Source organism: Aegilops tauschii, chromosome 6 (assembly GCF_002575655.3).
Source record: "Aegilops tauschii subsp. strangulata cultivar AL8/78 chromosome 6, Aet v6.0, whole genome shotgun sequence".
NCBI lineage: Eukaryota > Viridiplantae > Streptophyta > Magnoliopsida > Poales > Poaceae > Aegilops > Aegilops tauschii.
The window spans coordinates 374334944-374357139 of NC_053040.3; the positions used below are offsets into that span (position 1 = coordinate 374334944).

General features: G+C 46.9%; 2 protein-coding genes and 1 long non-coding RNA gene across 9 annotated transcripts; all 3 read left to right on the plus strand.

Annotated features, from left to right (window-relative positions):
• Positions 1 to 354: 354 nt before the first annotated feature.
• On the plus strand, positions 355 to 6213 carry LOC109774659 (pumilio homolog 24). Of its 7 annotated transcripts, none has more exons than XR_012187935.1 (18): positions 355 to 705; positions 800 to 872; positions 1058 to 1119; positions 1198 to 1279; positions 1887 to 2010; positions 2123 to 2206; positions 2354 to 2474; positions 2660 to 2810; positions 2923 to 3162; positions 3428 to 3499; positions 3669 to 3719; positions 3826 to 3876; positions 3970 to 4077; positions 4155 to 4286; positions 4572 to 4646; positions 4812 to 5072; positions 5360 to 5488; positions 5723 to 6213. XR_012187935.1 is itself a non-coding variant. In XM_020333406.4 (18 exons), the coding sequence occupies exons 1-18, from the start codon at positions 599 to 601 to the stop codon at positions 6048 to 6050; spliced, it is 2223 nt and encodes a 740-aa protein (XP_020188995.1). In that variant the 5' UTR covers positions 355 to 598; the 3' UTR covers positions 6051 to 6213. The 7 variants fall into 7 exon arrangements, 3 of the variants coding, with proteins under 3 accessions (XP_020188995.1, XP_020188993.1, XP_040248600.1); XM_020333406.4 differs by having other exon boundaries at positions 4812 to 5044; XR_002235631.4 differs by having other exon boundaries at positions 384 to 705; positions 825 to 872.
• LOC141025899 (uncharacterized) lies at positions 6123 to 7066 on the plus strand. Its single transcript, XM_073501836.1, has 2 exons — positions 6123 to 6411; positions 6493 to 7066. Exons 1-2 carry the CDS (start codon positions 6179 to 6181, stop codon positions 6980 to 6982), a joined length of 723 nt encoding a protein of 240 aa, XP_073357937.1. The 5' UTR covers positions 6123 to 6178; the 3' UTR covers positions 6983 to 7066.
• Positions 7067 to 8018: 952 nt separating this feature from the next.
• On the plus strand, positions 8019 to 10145 carry LOC141025390 (uncharacterized). Its single transcript, XR_012186866.1, has 2 exons — positions 8019 to 9678; positions 9768 to 10145. It is a non-coding gene; the product is annotated as an uncharacterized lncRNA (long non-coding RNA).
• The last annotated feature ends 12051 nt before the right edge of the window (positions 10146 to 22196 follow it).

The following is a 22196-nucleotide window of genomic DNA, read 5'->3' on the forward strand; positions in this document are numbered from 1 at the left end:
GGCTCTACTTTCAAAGATGAAGTTACAAGTAATGTTTTCCACCCTCTCGTTGATCTCTGAGAGAATTTGTGCATAACGTCCTCTGCTGCTTTAATGATATCATGGATCACCTGCTTAGCATCACATGTGATAATACATCTCTGAGGACCCAGATCTTCAGCTAGACAAATCCCCTCAGGGCATGCAATTGCTTGGAGCGCTGCTGAGTCATGTAGGCCTTCAATCACAAGTGATGAACTGCCTAGGTAGTTGCCGTATTGGTCTCTAGTCACTAAAAGAAAACAAATGATTCAACTGTTTTTAATAGGTTTGGCTGGGAGGTATTTTAAATTTCATAGAGGCCAAAAATTCAATGCAGGCCAAGCATCCAAACGGGCCAAACCGCCCGAGACCGCTAAAAAGACACAGCCCCGATACGAACGAACCCGTCCGGCCTCTTCCTCCGGTCCGGCGGTACGAGTAAACCCTACGCTCGTCTTCCTCCGTTCGCCGACACCACCTCACGTCGCCATGGCCGGCGACGGCGACCACCCGGGCGCCAACAAGCGGGAGCGCGAGGCGGTGGGGAGGCCCGAGGCGCCGTCCAAGGGGGGAGGCGATGCCGTCAAGCGGAAGAAGCCCTACGACGCCCCCGGGGCGCGCGGCGGCGGCTCCAAGGAGAAGCCGCAGCCTGTCACCGCCATGGAAAAGCGGGTGGCAGCCGAGGTATGGGCATCTTTGGAGCATGGGAATTGGTTTAGAGTACGGGCTGCTTGAGTTTGAGCTGAAACAGAAATGCCTTTTTTTTTCGCATCAACAGAAATGTCCTTAACTCTCTGTGGCAGGAAATTTTCCTGCCCGAGTCGAGGAAGCCCGATTACAAGCTCGTGAAGGTATTTTTTTGCTTTCATCATGTTTCCAGTAGCTTCAATTCCTGTATCTGATGCCATAATTTGATTCCAGTAGACAAATTGCAATTCCTGCTTCTGCTTGAATCGCCACCTCTGTTTATGATCATTCAGTACCATATTTTGGGTAACTCTAAGTTTGATTGCTCACGGCACTTAAATTTTAACAGGAAATCACAGTACTATGTCAAAAGGTGAGATGCTGTAATCTGAGCGGGAAGGAGAGATCCAAGTAAGTGTCACTATCAAAGTCTTGTGAGTTGCGACATATGTTCAACTTCTTATGTACATGGATTTGTTATCTGTGCAGGCTACTTACCGAGGCTCTCCGTAAAATGGATGGGAAATATTTGGAAATTGCTGGATCCCCTGTAGCCGCATCTGTTCTTAAAGTAAGTTGGTGATATTTTTTTTTTTGAAATGGAGGCAAAAGCTTTGCCTCATCCATTAATTAAGAAGGAAACGGACAAGAATTTGCAACGAAAGAAAAAAAATTGAAAAATATTACATCATGGTCATTACTCTCCCGGCATCAAAAGACCCACATTTTTTGCCCCGGCGGTGATCCAAAGTTTAGCCTCGCTCTTTATGTTGATAAATAGGATGTTGGGTGGCTTGAACTTGTTGCGGAAAATCCTCGCGTTCCTCTCATTCCATATAGTCCAGCTAACAAGCATTGTGAGGGAGGCCATAGCTTTCCTATGCACCCTCGTTGCGCTAGACATCCTTGTCCACCAATCCTTGATCGATTGTTCCCCCGGCCAAGCATTAATATTCATGGTATCCAATCGTAGCCATACTTTCAGCATTTCCCAGAGCCTCAACGTGTATCGCCACTTGTAGAAGAGGTGAGCCACAGATTCTTGCTCCCTCTTGCATAGTGGGCAAAGTCCGCAATTGTCCCAACCTCGCTTGGCCAAGTTGGTGATATTGATTCTTTATGAACTTGTTGCATATGGTGTTTTGTTACTTATTCTGATAGCCATCACTTTTTGTCAGTTATGTGTGCAGTGGTGCTCACAGTCAGAGATGGATCCTGTTTTTGTTGCCCTGCAGCCACATTTGCTCGATCTTTCTCGCAATAAAGACACTGGTTTCCTTGTGAATTATATCATAAAAGGGGGTAAATTTCTCTACGATTTGCTAAAAACTCATATGGGTTCATATGTGAGAATGTTGCTTGTTTGTTTGATAACCCTTAGCTTCACTAGCGTACTTCTTGTTTGTGACTGCAGCCAGTAAAGAACAGTTTGCCTTGTTCATCTCTTCCCTTCATGGTCATGTCGCTTCTCTACTTCATCACACAATAGGAGCGTCAGGTATGTGTTGCTAATGGGTAGGAACTCGTCATGCATAGGAGCAGCAGGAGTTAATGGTTGAATGCCATTGTACGCATGCGTTTCTATTTGCTATACAAGTAAAGGGGTACATGATAATCCCACATTGAGATGTATTCTTTCTTGCAGTTGTTGACCGTGCCTTTCATCAGGCGACGCGGCCCCAGAAAAGAAGTTTGTTGTTGGAATTGTGCTCCACTGAGCTTCAGCTGTCCAAGGACCTGGCTCAAGAAAAACAATGCAGGCTCAGGTTGGCATGCTATAATGTCTTGTCATACATCTGCTTTGAAGTTTCCCCTTAACTTTGTTACTTCTCCGTACAAAACTTAAACTTGGGTGGAGGGAAATATTATTGTAGTTATCCACTTATCCCGCCATAGGTGGCTGCAGTTATTTGTTTAGTTCAAGATCCTAAAATACAACTTTCTTTTTCAGTGTGTTAAATATAATTTCCAAGCATGGACTACAGAAATCATCTGTCCTGCAGCATATGACTACTATTATCCAGCCAGTACTGGAAAAGGGTATTGTTGAGTATTCCATAGTACACATGGTCATATCGGAGTACTTAACAATTGCGGATAAGGTAAGTGTGTTTTATTAACGTGATTGGCTTATCTTTATAACAAAGCTCTCCTGTTTTGGTGAAATGTTTCTTCAGCTTATCACACTATCTAATATATGCATGTTTTTCGTAGACATCAGCTTTGGATGTGATTCGTCAGTTAATCCCCCATCTTATCCAAGGGTCATCTGTCCTAGATGAAGATGTGATTGGTCAATTAATCCCCCATCTTACACCAACGAAATCAAAAGCGCAGAAGAAAAGATCAAAAGCGAAGAAGAAAAGATCTTCAGAACTACTTCTCATTCGGATCATGCAGACGAAGGAAGGATTAAAATTAGGGCTTGCTTGCCTCAAGCATGGCCTTGAGAAGGTACATTGTCTGTTTTTTTTTTCTCTTTCCTTTTTCTTATTGTATCTTAAGAGACAGATTTCAGAGCGACCACTTGGTTTAACTTTGGCCGCTCATCTGTTTTATCCGATGTTTATTTATTAACTTCTGTAGATTTCAGAGACACTAAATAGTCATGCAATTTGAACCGTGCATTAGTTGGTGCCTCACACTGCATATTCAGTAGTATTTTTCTTCTTGCTTATTTCCAGTGTGCTTTTGCCATTTAACACGGAATTCATTTCAGGATAGGAAGAGGATTATCAAAAGCTTGAAGGGGCATATTAGGAAGCTTGCTCTCAATGATTATGGATGCCTTGTAAGTGTGTCTAGAATGTAATATATTTTAGTGTTTAAATAGGATCGTACTGTGTGAATTCTATGCTTTAACCTATACAAACATCCTCCCAGTGCACAGTAACTTCAGATGGTTTTATGCTTCCAAGCGATCAATCCTCAACTGAACTAACATGTCTTTTTTGCTCCAGTTCGTTATTTGTCGTCTCTCCATTGTTGATAACACAGAACTTATTACTGAGGTTAGCCAGCACCAATCATTTGCTCGAAGCAAGTGTTATGCTGCCATTACAAGCAATCTGAAGAAGTGAAGAGACAATGCTCATAGCTTTCTTTCAATATTTGCAGGTTGTAGTTGATGAGCTGACAAAGCACTTAAAGGAACTCATATTTGACAAGGTAAGAGGAATTCCAAGCTTCTGATGTGCTTATTTTTATTTGTTAGTTATATGCACATGAGACTATTTATGATGGAGCTCCTTGTTGGAACAGAACGGGAGACGCCCATTGCTGCAGCTATTTCACCCACTTTGCTCACGTTATCTGACTCCGCGTGAATTGTTTTATCTGAATTACAACGTGCCTTCCCCTGTTTCAAAGGCAGGTTACTCATTCTGTTAACTCTTAGGTACTTTGAAGAGAAACAGCCCCCCTGCAATTTGCTTTTTTTGTTTCAGGTTAACTTGGATGGTGAGTCGGATGATGTAGCTGACAAAGAACATGGGGGTTCAGAAGACACATTGGTTGTGTCTGATAGCAACCCGATTAAACGGCGGCAAGTACTGTTGGTGAAAAGCGAGCTTTATGAGGTGATACTCAAAACGTGTATTTAACTTTTGATTTATTTATTTAATGGCATTTCTCTTGGAGCATGTACTCTCCCCCTCAAGAGAACTACATTTATTCTCGTAGCAGTGTAAATATATACTACTCCGTATGATTTAAGGGTGACCATTTGTCAATGAACACCTAATCGCAACATTACTAAGCTCCCATCAGTCACATAACACCCCTGATCCCAACATTACTATGCTCCCACAGTCACGTAACCCCTAATGCCAGCAATAATGCAGGTGTTCTTTTTTCCTTTGCAGGTTCTCGTTGAGACTTGCATTGAAAATGTTGGAGAGTTACTTCGAGCAAACTTTGGCAAAGATGTACTATATGAGGTAATCTCCCTTCTCCATGGTCTACGCTTAATACAAATGACTCTTAATACAAATGAGTAATCGACTATTGAAGAGCGTCATCATTGCACATATTTTTGCTTTATAAGAGGTACTGCTGTTATGCTTATGGAGGTTCTGAATTGCCATTTTCCAAGGTTGTTGTAGGTGGAAAAAAATAACTTCTTGGAGGGGGTCACTGACAGGATCCACGTACTTCACAATGCTATAGCTTGTGACGCAGCGCGCCCGAGGACAGATGATGTTGATGAGCACGCCTTTGATAACTACCACTCCAGCCGCATAATCAGAAGAATGGTACTTGATTGTCCTGCATTTGCTGCTACCCTCTGGAAAAAAGCCCTCGAAGGGAAATGCAAGTTATATGCAGATGGATTCAGGTACCTCAAAATGACTCATCATCGACATGTGAGTTCTTTAATCTGTTCATCAAATTTGTGAACCATGCAAATGCAACAACAACAACAACAACAAAGCCTTTCAGTCCCAAACAAGTAGGGGTAGGCTAGTGTTGAAACCCATAAGATGTTGAAACCAAGTCATGGTTCTGGCATGTGAACGGTGCAAATGCGATGAAAAAAATGTCAACTGTTGGTTGCAATTTACATACTACATTGCACCGCTTAGGTGGTATTTTGAAGGAAAAACAAAGGAATCATGCGCTGATATTCTTTTGAATTTGTTGGTTGCTGCAGCTCTATTATGGTGGCTGCCTATCTGGAATCTCCAGATTCCAGGGTGAAGGATCTTGCGAAAGCTGAGTTGCAACCGCTCATTGACGGTGGCATACTGAAGCCCCAGGAACATAAAGCAGAGGAGGAGAAGTGAGTTTTCTCTCCATCTCCAGCGCCAGGGTCGTACTTCAGGCGTATGTTGAATTTTGTCACTCATGTAGAAGAAATATAGTTAACACACTTTTTACGGTCATTGGTGAGGCTTGCGTACGCTTTGACCAGCTTAAGGTGAGCTACGAGCGCCTGTGTTGCCATAATTTGACAGTGGCAAGCTCATGTGGCTCGCAACAAGCAACGAACTTACCCTTGTTGCCATATTTTCAGGTCTGCCATGGAGTGTAGTTCTGACGATTCATCAGAGCTAAGTGATACAGATATTGCCGACTATGCTAAAAAAGCATACACGGATTTGAAGTCTGGCAAGCTTGTGGCGAGGTTTGGCACTGACAGGTTTAGATGCCCATTCTGCCCCGGGAAGAAGCAGGAATACCGTTACAGTGATCTGCTTAATCATGCCATTGGCCTGAGTGCATCCAACCATGCTGCAAAGGTGAAGGCAAACCACCAGGCCCTGGCTAATCATCTCAAGACGGACCATGCTGATGCAGCAACCTCATCCTCAATGCCTGTACGACACAAACTGAGGCACTGATTAATCCTCCTAGGCCCAGGCCTGTGCAAGATCTACCTGCAAACTAAGCAGATTTCGCCATGGACAAATCGTCAAGCTCTGGTGTTGCACTTTTTTTTCTTTCCCTTTGGGCATTGGTGCATACATGAATGGCGATACTGCGATTAGCCTTGCTTTTTCTCTATATCATCATTGCGTTTATTACAGCGAGCATGGGCCCGGATGCAACAGGGACACATTCATGGCCTCCATGCTGGCCAGCGGCTCTGGTAACAACGATCTATAGGACCGGCAACGGCCCCTTTGCGGTTGACTGTAGGGATACAAACACAAGGAGCAGATCCAGCAATCAACACATAGGAGGTGTTTACTTCGATGAGTGGTAACGTAAACGTAAAGGGGAACTGATTACACACTGTAACAGCACTGGAATGGACAAACCTCGTTCTGTTTGGTTTTGCAGTGTAAAGGAAAAATCAAGAACAGATCAGATCGAGATCTGCAGGAGGAGCTTGATGGAGGAGGAAGAGATTGATCCAGAGATGGGCCTTGTTGCTCCTCGTCGGCGGCTTCGGCGGTACATCCTCATCGGCGGCTGGCTGGCGTGGTCGTTCCCGGCGACTGGATCAGGAGGAGAGGACGGAGGGGAGGCAGCGGCGCTGGACTCGAAGCGGGTCGATCGAGAGGCGGCGGCGGCGCTGGACTTGAAGGGAGGCGGTGGCGGCAGCGGTGCACGTAGATCGAGGGGAGAAAGGAGTCGTGGGGGAGGAGGGCTGGGGGGTGAGGAGCGCTCGAGGGTGGGAAGGAATCCTTTACCGATGGGGGTTGGGGGGTATCGACCGATCACTGTCCCGGACCTGATTACAGAGGGACCTGATTACACAAGGTTGCCACCAAACGCACGTAACGTTATCCGTTTACAATGTAAAGAGGTGACGGATGAAAATTGCTGAAACAAACACCTCCATAGAGTTTACTCCTGCTTTGGTGAATTAATTGATGTATGAGCTCAAGTTATAAGGAGCGCAACTTGCCGGCAAGGTGCGCGGGAAGTACAGCTACTACACATAGTTGAGTAAAGTGTCGACCTTTGTAAAGGTAGCCACGAACCTCCTTTTATAGGTTAAGGGGTCATCGCAATGACAAAATGGTAATTAAAAGGTATGAATAGTGAGTACAATGCCAAATACCTAACTTGTCAGGTTAAGGGTATAAAATGCGCCATGAGGTGTCGTATCGGGGATGATCTTCGGCAAGGGAGTGTCTCTCCTTTCGTGTTGTTCGCCCAGCTACCCCATATTCTTTTGCCACACCACTGGGATGGGTGTCAATAATGTAGGTCTTGGGCGGTGAGCTGACACGTGCCCCGACAAGGCTCACCTAACTGCTTGGTAGCTCGACACTTAGTTGACAAGTGACTAGCTGGTCACTGAGGTGGAGCGGTGGCAAGGCAAAGGGAGCTTGTCGGGTCTTCTCTTGTCGGTGTGTGGCTTGCCTGCAACCAGGATCTTGATCTTCAGTACTACTCTAGTACTTCTCGTTCAGTACTACTCTAGTACTTCTCGATCACCTGCCTGGAGGTATTCTTCATGGTTTTATCAATCATGCCTTGAGTGTTGTTTGGAGCCATCCTCCGACAAGCCCCTGCCATGGGGGGAGCTGCTACTGCTTATGCATAAGTCTGGGGATATAAAACACCCATGTTTTAATACACCGACAGGAGCCCCCAGACCTGGGCCACACACGCATGCGAAGCGTTGTTCAGTTAGGCCCAAAACAATGCACAGGCACACGTAGGGATGAACAACTGCCGTAATCATGATTTTTACTGCACGCCCATGACATGCATTAAATGCGGGAAGTGGGAGAGGCGGAGCCGAAATGGTTAATTGAGATCGTGCGCCTAAAAAAGCGCATACACGTCAGACTGTGGAGAGCCAGCCTTCGCGCCCTCCCCATAAATAGGCATCCGCGAGGGCGTTGCTCTCCATTACTTGCATTCCCAATCTCGTTACCGTCATCATCTTCAACCTTGCGCCAGAACAAAGTTCCCCACCGCCGCCGCACTATCCTTAGCTCATCCGCCAGTCCACTACTCAGAATCCTCCATGGGGCCGAAGAAGGTCGATAAGCCAGTCGTCTCGGAGGCGGAGAAGATGAAGGAGGCCACATCAGCGCAGCGGAGAGAGAACACCGTCTTCCACCCGCCGGCGTTGACAAGAATGATCTGGTGACGCGGTATGCATATATGTGGGGGAAGAAGACCATGGGCGATGACGCACCGCATGTGCTTCCCTGCGACCTCAAGCCCTCCGAGAATAAGTACCCATTCTTCACCGCATATTTTTATTCTCCGAGCTCATGTGGACCTACGGGTTCCGGCTCTTGGATTTCACCCCAAACGCAGTCACTTGCATGTCTGTGTTTGCCCACATGTGCGAGAATTTTGTTGGGGTTGTGCCCAACGTTGCTTTGTTCCGCCACTATTTCATTCCCCGCATCGAAGGAGATGCTCTCTTTGGAAGCATCACCGGGACCCCCAGAGCAGGCAACAAGGAAATATACCTTGAGGGCCAGCTACACTTGAAGTGGAACGAATGGCGGGATGATTGGTGCTGGATCAAGGAAGATGACTTCTCGGATTTTTGCGCGCCTCGGACGCAGAAAGATGAGCCGACAAGGACCAGAGCTACGTCGACACGCATGAGGCATGACGACAAACTCGCCCTTGCCGTCGACCGCATATTTCGCCTTAGGGCCGCCGACCTCACGATTGAGATGGTGGGTGCTGATTTTCTCCATCGCCGCATTGCTCCCCTTCAGAATAAAGGACGGTGTGCCCGAGACTTCAAAAATGATGCTGATATCATGCGGCTGCACACCGGTCTTGGCAGCAACTTGACGGTCCTACAGCATGCCAGCCTCTGTCACCATCTCTTCTGCATCACCGGCAAGTTCAAATGCCGGCAACAGTGGTGCCCTTGTGCAACAACTCCGCCAAAGATTCGATCTTGGCGATGATGCCATCATGCAACGCCCACAGAGTGGAAAGTAGAGAAGGCGTGGCTTGCCGGTTTGGCTGAGAAGCCTATCAAAGAAGAGAAGGATCTCATCCGTGACACCACTGGCGAAGAGCTGGCTTATATCGCCAGCAGAGCGGCGGAGGCACAAATAGCAGAAGGTGCTGGCGGTTCTGGATCGGCGGCAGCCGAAGTAGATGAACAAGTTGCTGACGACGAGCCACCCGAAGAGCAGCAGGAGGAACCTGGCGGAGAACGGGACAACGAGGCCACGAAAGAGCATGAGGAAGAGGAGCTCCCAGTTCCTCCTGTTCCAATCCTCCGGAAGGCCGTCTCTGGAGAGGTTGTGCGCTCCTCCTCGTCGGGCGATGAAGTCATTGAGAAGGAAGCAACTGGCAAGGCTGTCCGGCAGCGAGGAACCCGCCGGCAAGCTTCTCAACAGCAGCAGACCCGACGCACCTCCTCTAGGCGGCCAACTGCATCAACTGCCGGACAAGCAAGACCTTCACAGCTTGTCGCGCCCACAACAACCAAGCGTGCTAGAACACCTCCTCCACCTTCAGCTTCTAGCACTGGAAGTTAACCCTTTTGGGATCTTTCCATTCTCAGTGCCGCGAAGAGGAAGAAGAGTAAGTATTTCCAACCTCTTTTTTTTTGTCAATGCTTGATTTTCTGGTTGTCGTTGATCTAACTTGCTTGATTTGTCTTGATTTCGCAGAGAAGAGGAGACGCTGGCGGAAAGGGCGGCGAAGAAAGCGAAGACCACAGCAGTCGTGGTCGTCAGCCCCCAGCGTGAGTCTACCATCCAGTACCCACTCGCGAGCAGTGGCGATGATGCTCCTATTTCTCGCACCCACAAGGAAGCGGAAGGGGAGCACCGGAACGCCCAGAAGCAGGTCCTTTGGTGATGCCTCCATCAACCACCGTTCTTGAGGACAAATCTCCGGCAAGGGCTTTCACTGATGAACCTCCCCGCACTGAGGACGTGTCGGCAAGCGGAGCTGTTGGCAACCAGGCGATCGCTATTTGTGAAATGCGTTGGGATTTTCTCCGAAAAGAAGAGAAGATGTAGTACAGTAAAGATAAGTATTTCCCTCAGTTAGAACCAAGATTTATCGAACCAAAAGAAGAATCACACAAAGCCTCATGAACAACACCTGCACACACAAAAGCAAATACTTACACCCAACACGAATAAGAGTGTTGTCAATCCCCTTGGCCGTTAGTTACAAGAATTACATCGTGTAGTGGTAGATAGATAAATTGCAAAATAAAATAAAAGAAAGTAAAAATTGCGGCAAGGTATTTTTATGTTTTTATATGTGATAAAAATAGAGCCGGGGGCATATTTTCACTAGAGACTCCTCTCTCGAACATATAGCATATGATGGATGAACAAATTACTGTTGGACAATTGATAAAAAAGCACATAGCTATGACGATATTCAAAGTAATGATCATGTATATATGCATCACGTCCGAGACTAGTAGACCGACTCCTGCCTACGTCTATTACTATTACCGCACCTATTGAACACTATCCAGCATGCATTTAGGGTATTAAGTTAATAAGAACAGAGTAAGAGCAACTCCAACGCGCAGACCCAAACGGACACACGCTTTGTCCGCTTTTCGTCTGTTTGGGTCGGTCAGACGGACGTGCGCGTCCGTTTTTTATTTGGGTCGGCAGGTGCGCCCAACGGAAAGCCGACCTATTTATACCGACGTGGCCGAACCTGACTAATTAAACATAATTATACATAAATGGTCGGTCAAATGCCGACCAAAGTCCACTTAAGCAACTAGAAAATTAAAAAAAACTAATAAACCGCCCGCACGCTGCCCTAGTAGACCACCTTGCCCTTGCCCTTGCCCTTACCCTTGTCGTTGTCATCCTCGCCGCTGGTAAGGTCAATGAAGACGGGGGAAGGCCCAGCCCAACCGAACGCGGCTTGATAGGCCGCCAGGGCAGCCTCCTCCGGCGTCTGCTGCTGCGGCGGCATAGCGGTGAGGCGGGTGCGCTCCTCCTCAAGCCGCAGAGCCTCCTCGTCACGGCGCAGCATCTGCTCATATTGCATCTGCCGCTCGCTGTCGGCCCCCTCCTCGGCGAGCCAGTGTGCTTTCCAGCGCTCAAGGTGGGGCGCCTCTTCTTCCGGCGTGGCGTGGGTTAAAAAATGACGCTTTCATTGGCTGACTAGTGGGCCAGGTGTCGGTGGTCGTCATAAATTAGACGGCGGGTGGTAGTTGGGTGGCCGCCAAGTGGGACTGCCGCGGACACCGATGCGACATGCGGCGCGTTGAGCCTCCACTTTTGTCCGTGCCGACCCAAACGGACACAGGCAAACGATTTGGGTCGCTGCGTTGGAGTTGCTCTAACGCCTTAAGTAAGATGACATGATGTAGATAAAGTAAAGTCAATTAATAATATGAATAAACCTCATCATTTCACCCTTAATGACAACAATACAAATATGTGTCTTGTCCCTTTTTGTCACTGGGACAGAGTATCGTAAAATTGAACTCATCACAAAGCACCTCTTCCATTGAAGATAAATCAACAAGCAATATCCCTTTTATTATTAGGTATAGACTTTGTTTTTGACAAGATACATTAGTGCTACTTGTTCATGTTGAGTCGTTGACCCCGGTGATCCCTTTTTCTGGCTTCGGCCCTGTCCGCGGACGAGGCCGGATTTGTCCGGTCTAAATGTAGATGCTCTAACACACCGTGCGCACGTTTGTGTGTGGCTAGCTATCTGGCTAGCTGCATTTGCATACCCCGTGCAAAAAAAGAGAAGAAGCTGCATTTGCATATGCGAGGAGCAATCTGTCCGTCCGTGTAGTAGCTCACCGTACGGGTGTTGTACGTGTACGTGCAGGCGGCTCGGGATCGCGGCGGAGCTGGTGAGGCTCGCCGAGGCGTGGAGCGCCACGCGACCATGGCGACCAACGTGGCCTCGCTCGCGCTCTTCGCCGGCCGCTTCGGGTATATGCCGTTCCAGCGACCAGTGTTCCTCGCGCACCCGGTGCACCGGCACCGCGCGCACACCTGGCGCGCACTGCGTGTCGCAGCTGACGTCGCCGCTCGCGGCCGCAACCTACGCCGCCCTGCTCCCCGGCCGAGTTCGTCCCAGCCGACCTCCCGGCGCCGCTCGTCCAAAATCTCACGCTCGGCACCGTCGAGCGCCATCCGGACCCGTCGTTCTTTGCGCTGCTCAGCGTTTCGAACGCCACGCACTCCCTCGGAACAAAACCGAAGAGCGAACCAATCACCAGCTCATCAGAATTCAAGAATTCAAGTCATGGTACTCGTATTATTCTAAATTTATTTAGGATTTTCGACTATACGTGTTCAGTGGGAGAAGACGTTCCCGTCGACTACGAGACGTTTAAAGTGACTTAGTCAATTTTAAGATTATATGCCGCCTCAGAGATGCTCATAAGGATAGTGTGTGTGCGCTCATTAGGATGAGTGTAGCGTATATACTAGCGACTGCGACTACATTGTATTCTAAAGAAACTGAAGAAAAATTTGGACGGGTCAAATGTAGCGCCAAAGTGCGTCAATGGAGTATAAATTGAGAATTAAAAAAAAAGGTAATATCTATCACAAAGATCAATCTTGAGGGTAAAAAAATAAATAGAATTTACTCTCTTATATTAAGTATGTATGTCATGCAATAGTGCTTAAGCAATACAAACTTCACAAAGGGGTATGAATACCTAATCTCTTTAACTAAAGAAGCATAAATTGATCTATCTTAACCTCGTGGTTGGATGTTAATGAGTTCATCTCAACAATAACCGGGAGATTACTTCTCTGAATCGCCAGAGATAACCCCTCCATGCAGGCACTTAGCTCTGACTCCAATCCTTCACGACATGAGAAAAATGTTCCCTGAGCATCTCGCAATACCATACCTGCTCCCGCACCATCCACAACGAAAGATTCATCCGAATTCATTTTCACCCAACCAACAGGTGGTGGCACCCATAAAGGCGAGGGTTGCACATTCTGGACCTGAACCGGTTTTTGGAGTAACATCCCATCATAGGAAACAACAGCCTTCCCTTTCAATGGGCCAACATTAGAATTCATCTTAATAGTAAGTAGCAGAGATAGAAGTGAGGAGATGCATCTGCAGATGTGCTGTTCTGGACACAACTACTAGCCAGTAATCAATCTCTAAACTACAATAGTCGACACACCTCCGTCATGGATCAAAAGCACGCACACACATCACGCACGTCACGCATCAAGCTCCGATCAAAATAAAATGCACGCATCAAGCACCTGTTAACTGAAAACGATGGCAATTACTATCTCAAAGAGTTCCGCTTCGGTCAACCCCCCACAAAACGTATAAAGACAACATGGACTTTTGACATGGTATACCCCCGCTAGAACGTATACGCTCTGCATATACCCCCGATTGGGCCGGGCCAAGAAGGTGGCCGCAGTACCGCTCGCACCCACGGCAGCGATATGATCGCTAAAAAAAGAATTAAAGAGCGACCTCACATAGATTCAAACTCTGCACCTCCACCTTAGAAAGAGCAGCTACTTACCAATAAACCTGAGAGACGTTAATGGCTACTCCCTCCATTCCTAAATATTTGTCTTTCTAGATATTTCAGCAAATGACTACATATGGAGCAAAATGAGTGAATCTACACTCTAAGATATGTCTATATACATCCGTATGTGGTACTCCATTTAAAATATGTAGAAAGACAAATATTTAGGAACGGAGGGAGTAATAAAGAGCGTGCCACTTTAAGAACTAACTAGAACACAGAATCCGGGCAGTTTTTGGACTTTTTAACTTTTCTTGGAAATTATGAATAATTTTTTTAAAAGCGAGTAATGTTTGAAAATCCAACAATTGTTTCAACAACTCTAAAAAAATTAAAATTCATTTTGAAACCTTACCTTTTTTGACAGGAACCATTTTTAAATATCCTAACTATTTTCTGAAAAAACACGGACATTTTTGGAATTTACAGAACAAAATTTGTTAATGGGAACATTTTGGAAATTATGAACACTTTTTTCAAAAGCACGAACATTTTAACTAATTCCCAAACATTTTTTGAGTTTTGAGAAAAAATTGAAAACAGGAACAGTTTTCAGAAAAGAATAACCATTTCTGAAATTCTTGTATATTTTTGGAATTTATGAAAAAAAATAATTTTTGAATTTTCGTAAAAACCTCAAACATTTTGGAAAACCACAAACATTTTTTTAAACATCATTTTTAAAATTTCCAAACATTTTGGGAAAACATGAACATAATTAGAGTTTTGTGAAAAAATTGTAAACGGCAAGATTTTTAACATTCAGAACAATTTCTAGGAAAAAGAACATTTTTTGAAAACGAGCACTTTTTAAAATGCTAAATAACTTTTTAAAATCCTGAACCAAATTTGAATTTTCCAAAAAATTGAAATCACAAACATTTTTTAAAAAGGAAAATAAATTTGAAAAGAAAACAATAAACGGAAAAGGAAACACGAAAGCAATGAAAAAGAAACAGAAAACAAAAAAAGAAAGAGAAAAAAGGAAAAGAAAAAAGAAAGTAAAACTAGAAACCGTTAAAAGAAAAAGAAAAAAAAGGGAAGCTTACCAGAATCAGATACGGGTGGTTCCTACATCATCTGCAGAAATGGGACGGCCGAAACGCTTCTCTCGGCAGCTGGCGTTCTGAGAAACAGGGGCAATCTGACGAATTTCACGGCTTTTCTTAAAAATTTACCTTTTTTCTTTTCTTTTTTGTTTTTCTTCACTTTTTTCATGAATTCATTTTTCTTCTTTATGAACGTTATTATTATTTTTGAAACCTTTAATAAAATATTTCTTGGAATACGAAACTAGCAGTTTGAAGTAACTATTATAAATTATGATTTAAATTATTTTTTCCTTCAAATATTTATTAAATGCTTTGAAAACATTAATTGTTTGAAGCCTTCGTCACATCTTTTGTTTCATAAATCACCTTCGTGGGGCTTAGTTGTTGTGTAGAATCCAACCCCCTAACCCCCATAGCTATGTAGCTCTAGCTGACTCCTCTGTACCTAACAACTCTTGTAAAACCCTTTCTTTTCCTAGCCTAATTTAAATGTGACAGTGGGAGCTTCTCCTAGTGTCTTCACAGCTCAAAGAAAAACATTAATTGTTTCCAATGTAATCCCATTGTATTTATTAGTTATGTTAAGAACTTAAAATAATAGTTTTAAATACCCCGTATAATTATAATTTTAAATACTATATTTTTCCTTCAAACCTCGCATGGATGTCTATCCTGGGCATGCCCGCCCACTAGCAAAAGTTGGGTTTATTTCAAAAAAGTCCAAAAAACACCATGTTCAAATTATAAGACATTTTTTAGCCTATTTAGCCTACCAAAAATGGCTTATAATTTGGGACACAGGAAGCAGTATATCCTAAGAAATTATCACACACATGTCTACTCCGCCCTTCTATTCCTTCTATGCCTCTTCATCCGACGATGTCATCCCAGCGAGCTTGAGCTCCAGCCTTTGCCCCAGAGGAATGCATACATGCCACCACAACTATCACTGTCCCCAACACGGTGCACATACAAAAATAGGCTTTGCTAAAATTTATAAATACTTAATCGCATGCAGAAAGAGATCGCCTGAGACCTCTGTTGGAAAAGGCAGTGCCTAGGAGGCGCTTAGGCACGCCTAGGCGCTAGGGAATGGCCAAACGCCTCACCTAGGGCATAAATGAAGGTCTAGGCAGGGCAAGTAAGGAATTGCCTACCCAAGCAAGAAATCATGCCACATACTGCACTGATATGCCAAACGGGTTATATTCCAATGGCAGTAGACGGTAATTAACTTATTTATATGCCCTAAACTAATATCAACACCCATATAATAATCACAAATACACTACGAGTAAAAACTATATTACCGCCTAGGCCGCGCCTAGGGTGCTTACGCATCGCCTAGGCACTAGGCGAAGGCCAACCGCCTCGCTTACGCCTACCGCCTTTTCCAACCTTGCCTGAGACCACATTCGTTGATTTGCTCACCTCCCAAGGTAGATATCAGCGCCAAGTAGAACTGGCTCCAACACCGTGGTCATGACCAGTGAAAGCGAGTTGAACATTAGAGGGTAGATGGGTCCGCTTCGGCGGATCACCCAACGAGATCAACGGGAATGCAAGGCCGGTGTTCAATACACCCTGATCATTACCAGAAATTTTAGGGTAAGAAGTCCGTTTTAGTGGACAATGAAGGCATGGCAGCCCGTGTGACTAGCTACGCACCGAATAGACGGCCGTAAGAAGCTTGAGGTCTCACTTGACCGTCCATTCAGCTCTGTACCGACCACCAAAGATTGTATGCTCACCACTAGGGACATGAGCGTGTCATCCAGTAGATTGACGGGAACACCTTCACAAGCCTTTCCTGATTTTTTAGCCATCAACAATTCACAATGATAAGGAGTAACACTGGCGGAGCTTAATGCATTTGGGGAGGGGGGGGGCGTTGCCCCCACCCCCTAGTCTTAGACAATTCTGTGAAGAAAATAATGAGTCCTACACTATGTCCTATTGTGCAAGGATGAGGCACCAAAAACTAACAACTCTCACGATCTACCTTTGGTGTTATCTTCTTTATTGCAGGAATTCCAAGATGTTTTCCCCGATGAGCTACCTCCGGGTCTACCTCCACTACGAGGCATTGAGCACTGAATTGATCTCATCCCTGGAGCGCCGCTTCCAAACAAGACATTTGCTACGCTCTCCAAGAACTACTTTTGGCCCAAGATGTTCCGCGACGTCAATCGCTTCACCAACCGATGCTCTACATGTCACAAAGCTAAGTCCAAAGCTCAATCTCATGGCCTCTATATGCCACTTCCAATTCCATATCACCCATGGGAAGACATTAGCATGGACTTTTGTGCTTGGTTTGCCTAGAACTCGAAATGGCAAGGATTCCGTTTTTGTTGTTGTGGACCGATTCTCCAAACTGGCACATTTCATTCCTTGCAACAAGATAGACGATGCTTCACATGTTGCAAATTTGTTTTGTAGGGAAATCTTGCGCCTTCATGGAGTGCCAAAGACGATTGTCTCGGACCGCGACGTCAAGTTCTTGAGTTAGTTTTGGAAGACATTGTGCGCCAAGCTCGGAATCAAGCTTTTGTTCTCTTCGGCATACCATCCACAAACCGACGGCCAAACGGAGGTGACCAACCGCACGCTCTCCACTCTACTACGCGTGTTGATAAAGAAGAACATCAAGGAGTGGGAGGAGTGCCTACCCATCGCCTAGTACGCCTACAATCGTGCAAGACATTCGACTACCGGCAAGTCCCCCTTCGAGGTCGTCTATGGCTTCAACCCATTGTCTCCATTGGACATTCTACCTCTACCGCTACAAGAGCGCACAAACATGGACGCGAGTGCCCGAGTCAACTTCCTCAAGAAGATGCACGAAGATACAAGAAACACCATCGAGCGCCAAGTACAACGACTCGCGACCAAGCTCAACGTCAACAAGCAACCCATGATGTTCAATGTTGGAGATCTTGTGTGGCTACACCTTCGCAAGGATCGCTTCCCCAAGGAACGCAAGTCCAAGCTACTACCCCGAGCGGATGGACCCTTCAAGGTGCTTGCACGCTACAACAACAACGCATACAAGATCGACATCCCACGCGACAAGTACTCCGTGAGCGACATCTTCAACATCAAAGATCTATCCCCGTACCATGGTGATGAGGATTTCGATCCGAGGTCGGATCTTTCCCAAGGGAGGGGAGATGATGCGGAGCATCCTACGGTCATCCCCATGGACCTACCATCGTCTCATCAAGAGCCAAGAGGACCTATGACACGAGCACGGGCTAGAGCTCTCGAGAACGAGGTGACTTCCTTCCTTAGTGATATCACATATGATCCACTCGAGACATGGCTACTACCTAAGTCCGATATGCTATGCATGATTAGGTGTCAAGAGGAGCCTCCCGAGGATGCACATGAAGACGGACAAGCCGCCAAGTTCACGGATGAAGAGAACCAACGGAAACGGGCAAGTTCACCTTCCAGGCCCCGGACATCCCGCCAAGGTCCCGGACATCCGGCCCCTGGAGCAACCACAGCAGCAGCAGCCTAGACGCCCAAGCCTATAGGGCCCGGACATCTGGCGTCCAGCCCGGACATCCGGCCCCATCCCGGAAATCCGGCCAAAAGCCCGGACATCCGGCGCCACGCTACAGAACATCCAGAAGTTTTGCCCTCCAGCCCGGACATCCGGCCCCTCCTGAAGCCCCGGACATCCGGCCCTTCGCCCGGACATCCGGCCACCCCTGTCTGCGCACAGTAAGGGCCGAGGCCCGTGTACCCCTTCGACCCCCTAGACTATATATACTCCTTCTCCTCCATCTTTCTAGGGTTAGCAAAGTGATAGCTCATTTGATAGAGAGCTTTGCTCCTTGTACCACTCTACTCTTGAGAGAGAGAGAGACTACTACTCCTTATGGAGGCCAAGACCTCCATCTAGGAGAAGATCCTGCGGGATATATCATCAAGACCCCCCTCTTGGGCGGCCCCCCTTCAAGACCTCCTCATGGAGATGAACTTTACCTTGTATCTTTCCCTTTGTTGTTCATGTACCTTGTGGATCTTGTGTGTTTGATTGTCTAGTGGATGTGTGACCGGACTTGTTCTTGAGTGTCCCCCCTTGTGATTTCTCTCCGTTCTTCCCTGTGTTCATTGTGTTCTTCGAGGGAACCCACTCCAATCGTGAAAGATCGGCCTACACCGGGTTAGCCCCGTATCATATGGTATCAGAGCCAGGTAGGGTGAGCAAAGCTCTGTCTCAACTATGATGTAGGGTGGAACCCTAGATGGCCGATCTTTCGTGAAAGGAGCGGATCCCTACGAAGAACGTGATGAACACGAGGGGAAACACGAGGGAAACACGAGAGGAACATGAGAGAAATCACACAACCAACAAAAATAGATCACACATGCGCTAGATCGATGAACACAAAGGTAAGATACAAGATCCAAAGTCAACAACGGACGATACAAACGGTAACCGGTTCTTCTCTGTGAGGAGGTATTGAATCCACGAGGGGATCTTCCCGTGAGGGGTCTTGAATCCAAGGTGGATCTTCTCCGTAGAGGGGTCGCAGTCTCTCTCGTGAGTAGATCCGATATGGATGAGCAAAGCTCTATCTCTAAATGAGCTAATCCTTTGCTAACCCTAGAAAGATGCAGGAGAAGGAGTATATATAGTCTAGGGGGTCGAAGGGGTACACGGGCCTCGGCCCTTACTGTGCGCAGACAGGGGTGGCCGGATGTCCGGGCGACGGGCCGGATGTCTGGGGCTTCAGGAGGGGCCGGATGTCCGGGCTGGGGGCCGGATGTCCGGGCTGGAGGGCAAAACTTCTGGATGTTCTGTAGCGTGGCGCCGGATGTCCGGGCTTTTGGCCGGATTTCCGGGCTGGGGCCGGATGTCCGGGCCCTGTAGGCTTGGGCGTCTGGGCTGCTGCTGCTGTGGTTGCTCCAGGGGCCGGATGTCCGGGACCTTGGCGGGATGTCCGGGGCCTGAAGGTGAACTTGCCCGTTTCCGTTGGTTCTCTTCATCCGTGAACTTGGCGGCTTGTCCGTCTTCACGTGCATCCTCGGGAGGCTCCTCTTGACACCTAATCATGCATAGCATATCGGACTTAGGTAGTAGCCATGTCTCGAGTGGATCATATGTGATATCACTAAGGAAGGAAGTCACCTCGTTCTCGAGAGCTCTAGCCCGTGCTCGTGTCATAGGTCCTCTTGGCTCTTGATGAGATGATGGTAGGTCCATGGGGATGACCGTAGGATGCTCCGCATCATCTCCCCTCCCTTGGGAAAGATCCGACCTCGGATCGAAATCCTCATCACCATGGTACGGGGATAGATCTTTGATGTTGAAGATGTCGCTCACGGAGTACTTGTCGCGTGGGATGTCGATCTTGTATGCGTTGTTGTTGTAGCGTGCAAGCACCTTGAAGGGTCCATCTGCTCGGGTAGTAGCTTGGACTTGCGTTCCTTGGGGAAGCGATCCTTGCGAAGGTGTAGCCACACAAGATCTCCAACATTGAACATCATGGGTTGCTTGTTGACGTTGAGCTTGGTCGCGAGTCGTTGTACTTGGCGCTCGATGGTGTTTCTTGTATCTTCGTGCATCTTCTTGAGGAAGTTGACTCGGGCCCTCGCGTCCATGTTTGTGCGCTCTTGTAGCGGTAGAGGTAGAATGTCCAATGGAGACAATGGGTTGAAGCCATAGACGACCTTGAAGGGGGACTTGCCGGTAGTCGAATGTCTTGCACGATTGTAGGCGTACTCGGTGATGGGTAGGCACTCCTCCCACTCCTTGATGTTCTTCTTTATCAACACGCGTAGTAGAGTGGAGAGCGTGCGGTTGGTCACCTCCGTTTGGCCGTCGGTTTGTGGATGGTATGCCGAAGAGAACAAAAGCTTGATTCCGAGCTTGGCGCACAATGTCTTCCAAAAGTAACTCAAGAACTTGACGTCGCGGTCCAAGACAATCGTCTTTGGCACTCCATGAAGGCGCAAGATTTGCCTACATAACAAATTTGCAACATGTGAAGCATCGTCTATCTTGTTGCAAGGAATGAAATGTGCCAGTTTGGAGAATCGGTCCACAACAACAAAAACGGAATCCTTGCCATTTCGAGTTCTAGGCAAACCAAGCACAAAGTCCATGCTAATGTCTTCCCATGGGTGATATGGAATTGGAAGTGGCATATAGAGGCCATGAGATTGAGCTTTGGACTTAGCTTTGTGACATGTAGAGCATCGGTTGGTGAAGCGATTGACGTCGCGGAACATCTTGGGCCAAAAGTAGTTCTTGGAGAGCGTAGCAAATGTCTTGTTTGGAAGCGGCGCTCCGGGGATGAGATCAATTCGGTGCTCAATGCCTCGTAGTGGAGGTAGACCTGGAGGTAGCTCATCGGGGAAAACATCTTGGAATTCCTGCAATAAAGAAGATAACACCAAAGGTAGATCGTGAGAGTTGTTAGTTTTTGGTGCCTCATCCTTGCACAATAGGACATAGTGTAGGACACTTGATGGGTTCTCACACACTTCTCTCAGCTCACGTTTGGTGGCAAATAGGACTAAGTTTTTCTTGTCGCTCATCGTGGAGGCACTCAATTTGGGCTTGTGGCGCTCACTCTCTTTTTGGTGGTTCACTCTCTCACTATTCTCTCCATGATGGGTGTTTTGCTTGTCGGCGAGCACTTGGCTTGGAGACATAGGACGTAGCACAAACTCTTTCCCTTTCATCTTGAAGCTATAGTGATTTGTACGCCCATTGTGAATGACACCTCGGTCAAATTGCCATGGCCGTCCAAGAAGGAGGTGGCACACGGTCATCGGAAGGACATCACACTCCAAAGTGTCTTCATAGGCGCCGATCTTGAAAGAGACTTGTACTCTCTGCTCGACTTGTATGGTGCTGGTGTCGCTTAGCCATTGAACCTTGTAGGGGTGCGGGTGCTTCATCTTGACCAATTGGAGTTTGGAGCATAGTTCTTCACTTGCCAAGTTATGGCAACTCCCTCCATCGATGATGACCTTGACGGACCGTCCATTGATGCCGGCCTTTGTGTGGAAGATATGGCATCTTTGATCTTCATCTTGTTGATGTTGAAGAGTCAAGACCTTGGAGACCACAAGAGCGGGACTTGAGTCTTCGTCACAAAAGATGTGATCATCTTCTTCTTCCTTGTTCACTTGTCGGTGCATGGCCACGTGCTCAAGAGCTTCCATTTCTCCTTCACTCATGGAGTCGTAGGTGCCGTCGTTGTTGAGGATCATGGTGCGCTTGTTTGTGCACTCGAAGGACTTGTGGCCTCGGCCTCCGCATGTGAAACATTTGATGGAACTTGTCTTGATGGTCTCATCGGTTGGAGTAGATGATGATGAAGCTTTCGGCTTGAAGTTTCTTGTAATAGGAGGACGACTTGAGCTTGTCGAAGCTTTCTTGTAACTTGACTTGTCGCCATTTCTCGTGGTGGGAGTCGTCGAAGCTTGATTGTTGGAGAGGCCATAGGACTTGGATGAGAACTTGGCATACTTGAAGTCGTCTTGTACTT

Bases quoted from the DNA above. Each gene is read 5' to 3' on its own strand.
- LOC109774659 (XM_020333404.4), top strand. From the start codon at position 511: ATGGCCGGCGACGGCGACCACCCGGGCGCCAACAAGCGGGAGCGCGAG. The intron at 2,207-2,353 runs GTATGTGTTGCT...TCTTTCTTGCAG, and splicing joins TCACACAATAGGAGCGTCAG to TTGTTGACCGTGCCTTTCAT. The intron at 5,045-5,359 runs GTACCTCAAAAT...TGGTTGCTGCAG, and splicing joins TTATATGCAGATGGATTCAG to CTCTATTATGGTGGCTGCCT.
- LOC141025899 (XM_073501836.1), top strand. From the start codon at position 6,179: ATGGCGATACTGCGATTAGCCTTGCTTTTTCTCTATATCATCATTGCG. The intron at 6,412-6,492 runs GTAACGTAAACG...TTGGTTTTGCAG, and splicing joins GGTGTTTACTTCGATGAGTG to TGTAAAGGAAAAATCAAGAA.